The 7120-nt window shown below is 53.9% G+C and overlaps 1 protein-coding gene across 1 annotated transcript; it reads left to right on the forward strand.

Annotated features, from left to right (window-relative positions):
• Nucleotides 1-68: 68 nt before the first annotated feature.
• Gnb3 (G protein subunit beta 3) lies at nucleotides 69-6829 on the forward strand. Its single transcript, XM_032905688.1, has 10 exons — nucleotides 69-1119; nucleotides 1290-1376; nucleotides 1634-1672; nucleotides 3120-3226; nucleotides 3303-3366; nucleotides 3481-3643; nucleotides 3749-3815; nucleotides 3908-4109; nucleotides 5207-5423; nucleotides 6298-6829. Exons 2-10 carry the CDS (start codon nucleotides 1320-1322, stop codon nucleotides 6402-6404), a joined length of 1023 nt encoding a protein of 340 aa, XP_032761579.1. The 5' UTR covers nucleotides 69-1119; nucleotides 1290-1319; the 3' UTR covers nucleotides 6405-6829.
• Nucleotides 6830-7120: the final 291 nt, after the last annotated feature.

Raw genomic sequence — 7120 nt, forward strand, 5'->3', positions numbered from 1 at the left:
GGCTGCTGGAGGTGGGGTTGGCTAGGACTGGCCTGGGAGGAGACAGGTGGTGTCTGGGGGGCCTCCCAGAGGTGGAGCCATGACAGCCCGTGATTTGTCAGGGAAATCTCAGCCACCTGCTGCTTCATGCAAATAGATCCTGTGCCCCATCCCCACCAACACCGCTGCTCCTTGGGCCTCCCACTCTAAGCCCTATCATCCCTCCCTGAGGAAGGTTCAGGGGGGTGTCTGGTCCTTCTGCCTCCCACCTTCACAGTCCACTAAGACCCCAGGAGTCATGTGAGCAAGCGTGAAGACAGACAGACGCTCAGCTTAGGAGCAGGACACAGAGTTCTGTTCTCTTTCGAAGTCATGTCTTTGCCCACAAGGCAGGGGCCCATGGCCCAGCTTCCCTCTGGATCCCCTGCCAACTCCCCCAACTAGGATCAGGCCTAGGGGCAGCTGGTCAGGGCTTGTCGAGAAAAAGGATTATCCAGCTCAGTCCCTTGTAATCTCAGCTTCTGCCTGTACCCTCTTCCCCCACAGCCCTCGACAAGGAAGCATGGCTTGTGGTGTTGACAACAGGGTCATCTGTCACCCTCCTGTCCTGGCCCCTGGCCCGCTTGCTCTACACGCCCACACTGCCAAGATCATGACCACAAGTTGGGGTTAGGGCCTGGGGGCCGCTGGAGCTGTGGCTGCCCCTGCTCCACTCCCCAAACCCGGCAATAATCCTCACAGCTTTTCTCTGATCCACAGGCTGATGCTCTTATCCCTGTTGGCAGACTGACCGTGGAGGCACCCCCTTATCCCCCCCTTCTTATAGCTGGATAGGGGGGTGCTGCTCTTCTCTGGTTCACAAGCCTGTTCCCCACCCCTCTAGGCAGGCCCAAGTCTCTGGAAGCCACATACCTCCCTCCCTCCCTGGCCTCTCCCCTACCCCTGCCAGCTGATTTCATTTGCCTGGCTGTTGCTGGCCTTACCCTTCCCTGTCAGTCCCCCCCTCCCTCCCAGTCAGGGCCAGGCCAGGCCAGCTCCTCTGGCAGCAGAGGGGGGCAGGTGACAGGCAGGCATCACAGCTGAGACCGTGAGGAGGCGCCTGGGAAGCGGAAACCTGGGAGAAATCCAGCTAGAGCCCAAGTAAGAAGGAGCTGGCCCTCTGGGATTGGGGGCCCACTGGGAGGGTCCAGACAGGGCTGGGATTGATATCCAAGAGGGAGAGCCCCCCCATCACAGGAGTAGGGCAGGATGGGAAGAACAGAAATATGATCTGATGGGGACTCCTAACACCTATTCCACATCCCTGGCAGGAGCCAGGACTACCCCTCGACCTGTGAACCATGGGGGAGATGGAGCAGCTGAAGCAGGAGGCGGAGCAGCTCAAGAAGCAGATTGCTGTAACCCCAGAGCCCTCATCCTAGGGACCCTGGAGAACAGAACTCAGGACACGCAGCAGTGTGGCCTGGGAGGGGTTGGGTTCACTCTGGGGTGACACTTTAGAGTCCTCCGATCTAGCAGGGTTCAGAGACGTTAAATCTGGACCTCCCATTTGAGACCACCTCCCAACTGCAGAGCCCCATGCCCTCCCACATGTGAGGCGCGCGTGCATGCCCCTACCCTCCCATAGCCTCCCTGATGTCTGCTTTCCCCGCAGGATGCCAGGAAAGCCTGTGCGGACATCACTCTGGCTGAGGTGAGACCTGCTCCTCTGAGGCAGGACATGACAGGAGGGGAGGGGACTGAACAAGCGCTTCAGGACCAGCAACGTAAGGGGGCCTGCGCTTTTAGCACATTGTGTCCTTGGAGCGAGGAAAGACATTCATGAATTAATTCAACAAACATCTCCTAAGACCTGCTCTGGGCCAGCCATGATATTGGATACTGGAGACCTCGTCCTGAGCAGTGAGGATGGAGGGGGTGTGTAGGACTCGAATTGACAGTCACTAAGGTGACGTTTCATCCATTTTAAGACACGTGCTTCGTCACAGATTTTTCCAGAATGGAGATGCATCAAACGACGCACAAAACCTCATTAGCCTATTGTTTCTCCCTTGGTGGTTCACAAATTACTACTGTTTCTTAGAATTGATAGCCCATGCTGGGTGCCACAGACTTGTAATCTCGTTACCTGGAAGGCGGAGGCGGGATTGAAAACTCAAGGCATGCCTGGGCTGCAGAGTGGGTTTAAGACCAGACTGTCTCAAAGTAAAAAGGGAAAAACTGAGCTTTGAAAAAAATGTCGAAAAGGAAGACATGAAGGTTGCATGGGGGTCGGAGGTAAAGGGTGGACGTGGGAGGAGCTAGGACGAGTGGGACAGACACGACCAAAATGCCTGTGCAAAATGACCAAACAATTAATAGAAATACTGTGTTAAAGAAGAAAAAAGCAGAAAGGGTCTGGGGATATATTTCAGTGGTAGAATTCTTAGCGTACTGAGGCCCTAGTGCAACCTGCAGTACTGAGGGGAGAAAAGCTAACAGAATCCATTGAATTAAATATGTACAAAGAGTAGACATGAGGAGGGCAATGGGTTAGACGAGAAGCTACTCACTCTACAGTTTTCATGGTAGCTCTGTAAGATAAAAGGCCAGGGAACGGTGTGACGATTTGCTGAAGGGGACAAAGTCGAGCAGATGGAGTCTACGGACTCCCTATGCTTAGCGGCTAGGAGGCTGCTTGTGGCTGTGCGGCGTGGAGGACCAGATTTCAGCAGGTGCAATCCCAGATGATGGCAATGCAGTGGCTGTGTGCCACAGGTGTGTGGGAACAGCCACCTACCAATCTGACACCACCAGTGTGTCCCCAAGTTTATGTTCAGTGACCTCATACTGGCAGCTTGAAATTGATCGGGGTAGAATATCTCCGTACCAGAAATTTCTCCTCTTCTTCTTCCCCCTCCTCCTGCTCCCTCCCCCCTTGGTATGGAGACACCTACTAAACACTCACTATACTGTTTAGCATCTTAGTGGCCATTAAGCTAGCCAAGCACCCGTCTACCATCGGAGGCTCGGTCACGCTAGACCAGGGACCGCTTTCTCTAAGGTCGGGGAATCTGCTCAAGTGTCTGGTCCCCAGCAGAAGCTCATCCGGAGCAGGGCTGTGGCAGACACGTGAAACCCAATAACCCCTTTCTCTGCAGCTTGTGTCTGGCCTGGAGGTGGTGGGACGAGTCCAGATGCGGACACGGAGGACGTTAAGGGGACACCTGGCTAAGATCTATGCCATGCACTGGGCCACTGACTCCAAGTGAGGCTCCAGAGGGACCTAGAGGGGAGGGGGAGGCAGGGAAAGAGGGACGGGTGACACAGGTGCCTTTCTCCAGGCTGCTAGTAAGTGCCTCGCAGGATGGGAAGCTGATCGTGTGGGACACTTACACCACCAATAAGGTACCAGCCCTTCCTACGGACCCTCCACCCTTCCTGGGGATGCCATGCCTAATCTCTGTCCTGTTTGGCTGAAGCACGGGTTCCACCTGCCGCCAAATCTACCCTCCCTTGCAGGTGCATGCTATCCCGCTGCGTTCCTCCTGGGTCATGACCTGTGCCTATGCACCATCAGGGAACTTCGTGGCATGTGGGGGGCTGGATAACATGTGCTCAATCTACAGTCTCAAATCCCGTGAGGGCAATGTCAAGGTCAGCCGGGAACTCTCGGCTCACACAGGTGAGAAATTCTCTTTCCCTGGGTAGGGGGTCAAGGAAGTCCAAGCCCCTGGCCAGTTATGCCCAGGGCCTTGAGCCAGGGTGCTGCCCTTCTAACCACCTCCAGGTTATCTCTCCTGTTGCCGCTTCCTGGATGACAACAACATTGTGACTAGCTCTGGGGACACCACGTGGTAAGGGCTGAATGCCGTGGGTGCTGAGGAAGGTCACCCTGTCCTGGGCAACTGTGACATTGCTCTGTGATGGGCTCCCTCTCTCCTGGCAGTGCCTTGTGGGACATTGAGACAGGGCAGCAGAAGACCGTGTTCGTGGGACACACTGGTGACTGCATGAGCCTGGCTGTGTCCCCAGACTACAAACTCTTCATCTCGGGAGCCTGTGATGCCAGCGCCAAGCTCTGGGATGTGAGGGAAGGGACCTGTCGCCAGACTTTCACTGGCCACGAGTCAGACATCAATGCTATCTGTGTGAGTGCCCTTCAGCTACTACCTCAAACCCCAGTACATGCCTCTGACCCGCTTCCAAAGTGCCTCTGAGCCTTTCCTTATCATTTTTGAAAATAATTTTACCTCGTAGGATAGTTTCAAAACCAGTGACAAGGAATCCCATGTCCGCTTCTCCCAGATCCACCGTTAACATCTTGCCACACTTGCTTTACCGTTGTCTCTAGACACGCGTGTGCACGCACACTCACTCACACTTGGATCCTTCCCTCTGTCCTCTGGGTGGAGCTGGAGCTCCAACACAGAGCTTTCACACGTAAGCAGGCGCCCTACACCGAGCTGCACGCTAGGTCCTCAGTCCTGGGTTCTGAGAGTAGACCGCAGAGATCATGGCTTTGCCCCTTAAACACTTCCTGGAGGACAGAAGAGGGTGTTGGATTCCCTAGAGCCAGAGTCACAGTCAGGAGCTGTCGTGTGGGTGCAGCTGAACTTAGGTTCTCTGCAAGAGCAAGTGTTCTCAGCTGCAGAGCCATTTCCCCAGCCCTAAGTCAAAAAACAAAACAAAACAAAAAACCCTAAAAGAAAGTCTTATTATATATACTCTGGCTGTCCTAGAACTAGCTCTGTAGACCAGGCTGGCCTTGAACTCAGAACTCACCTGCCTCTGCCTTCCAAGTGCTGGTATTAAAGGTGTGCACCACCACTGCCTGGCCACATTACATCTTTTGGATGAGGGTACACTCGTTTTCTAGGATTCCCCTCAAAGTATGCCTGTTATTCTTTATGGTGGCATTCAGGTTATATGCCTGGACCTTGTGTTACTTTACAAACCCTGATGTAGTCATTACGGTAGTAGCAGTAGGAATCTGATCTTTCTGGGAGACCCTGGGAGATCTTGGTTCTCTTGCCTGCCTGCGACATGCCTGCCTATAGTGCTGGACTCATGGGTTGAAGGAGCTTCAAGAACAACTTCAATGTAGCTGGCTGCCTCGCCCTACCAAGAAACAGACCCAGAGGCTGAGAGAAGCGGCTCACACTCCCCCAGTAGGAGCTAGGAAGCAGGCAGGAAGGCAAGGCTGTCCCAGGTCTGAGCCCTGACCACTTCCCAACTGTATCCTCAGTTCTTTCCCAATGGGGAGGCCATCTGCACTGGCTCAGATGATGCCTCCTGCCGCCTCTTTGACCTGAGGGCAGACCAGGAACTGACAGCCTACTCCCACGAGAGCATCATCTGTGGCATCACGTCCGTAGCCTTCTCACTCAGTGGTCGCCTGCTCTTTGCTGGCTATGATGACTTCAACTGCAATGTCTGGGACTCTCTGAAGTGTGAGCGTGTAGGTAAGGGTCTGCCCTAGACTTGCCTGCCCTCCCTCTTTTCCTCTCGGTTCTCTTCATGGTGACCCCCCACCCAACACTGCTGATCCCTAACTGTTGCCTTTGCTTCTGAAACTAAGACCATGTTCCCCAAACAGAAAGCAGCCCTTCCCCTGCCTAGTGCTGTCTGCTCCTTCTGGTCACCCCCAAACCTGTGTACCTTAAGTGTCCAGTACTGCAGTTTCAAGGCCATACACTTAAAGGGACAGCCTAGGGAGGTGTGGATGAGAGTAAGTCAAGATGTAGAGAGCACCAGGATCTTGGGCTAGCCTAGGGGCTTGTCTAGCATTGATCTACTCGAGTGTGGGAAAGGACAGTCTGCCTTCTACCAGGAGAGACCAAGCAAGAGCTGAATGAAAATACCCCCGAGATAGGCCCCAAGGCCTGCTCATTTGCTTACTTTCTGAGGTCCCCTGTACATGTCACTCCCCTGGGCCTTGCCTTTTCTTTTTCTTTTTTTTTTTTTTTTTTTTTTGGAGCTGGGGACCAAACCAGGGCCTTGCAGGTTGCTAGGCAAGCGCTCTACCACTAAGCCAAATCCCCAACCCCTTGCCTTTTCTTTTTTAAACCTAGAAACAAAGGACCCTTTTGGGCCCTTCAAAGTGGCCCTGCCTTCTTCACAGCATCCTGACATTATTAATCAGTTTACCCTTGCCCCACCAGTGACTCAAGTTCTCGATGGAGGATCTGACCGGACAAGAAATCCCTCTCCTCAGGGCTAATCCTCCTCAGTTCCTTAGTCTCCATCAAGGGCAGTCTAGTCCACCAGGGCTTCTGTGCTCACACAGACCTCACACATTGTGGCACGGTAGACTGACTTTTTCTCCCTCCTCCTCAGGCGTTCTTTCTGGCCATGACAACAGAGTCAGTTGCCTGGGGGTCACAGCTGACGGCATGGCTGTGGCCACTGGATCCTGGGACAGCTTCCTCAAGATCTGGAACTGAGGAGGCTGGAGGAAGTGGTGGGAAGCCATGAAGGCTCTCAGCTGACTCCTCCTATGCCCTGTCTCCTTAGGGTCAGTCTTCTATACCCTGGGGCCACTCCCAGTAAACTTCCTTCTAACGGCAGGTGGGATTATGGGAGTGTGCCTTTGGGAGTAGCAGGGACACAAGGGCAAAGAACTGCCCCATTTCCTCCAGGGCCTCTCCTCTCCACAGTCCTCATAGCTTCTCCCTTCATAAACAAGAACAGACCCTCCCCACCCTAGACGACTCCTGGGCTACCAGCAGCCTTTGTCCAGCCTGGGAATGGCCAGAGCGCTCAGCCCATGACTATAGGTGTCACTCCTGGTATCCTGGCTCCCTCCCAGCCACTTTCTTTCTGCCCTTTTGTTCTCTCTTATTACCTAATAAAATGTAGCATCCTGGTATCTTTGTGATGCCTGGCTTCCATGCCCTTCGCGTTCCAAGAAGTCCTAGGTCCCGTTAACGGGCAACAAGCTATTAAAAGTGCTAGGGATAAGGCTAAGTACTAGGTAGATGTGGGCAGGAAGGACGGGGCAGAAGCTGAGGTCTCTTGGAGAGGCCAAATGGTGGGAGGCGTCTAACCAAATGCTACAGACTGCAGTCATAACGTGTGTGTGCCTGGGTAGGAATTGGATACTAATGGCCCTGGAGGCCATTAAAGAGCTTCAAATGGGGCAGTACCGTGATCATTAAGC

Source organism: Rattus rattus, chromosome 6 (assembly GCF_011064425.1).
Source record: "Rattus rattus isolate New Zealand chromosome 6, Rrattus_CSIRO_v1, whole genome shotgun sequence".
NCBI classification, from domain to species: Eukaryota; Metazoa; Chordata; class Mammalia; order Rodentia; family Muridae; genus Rattus; species Rattus rattus.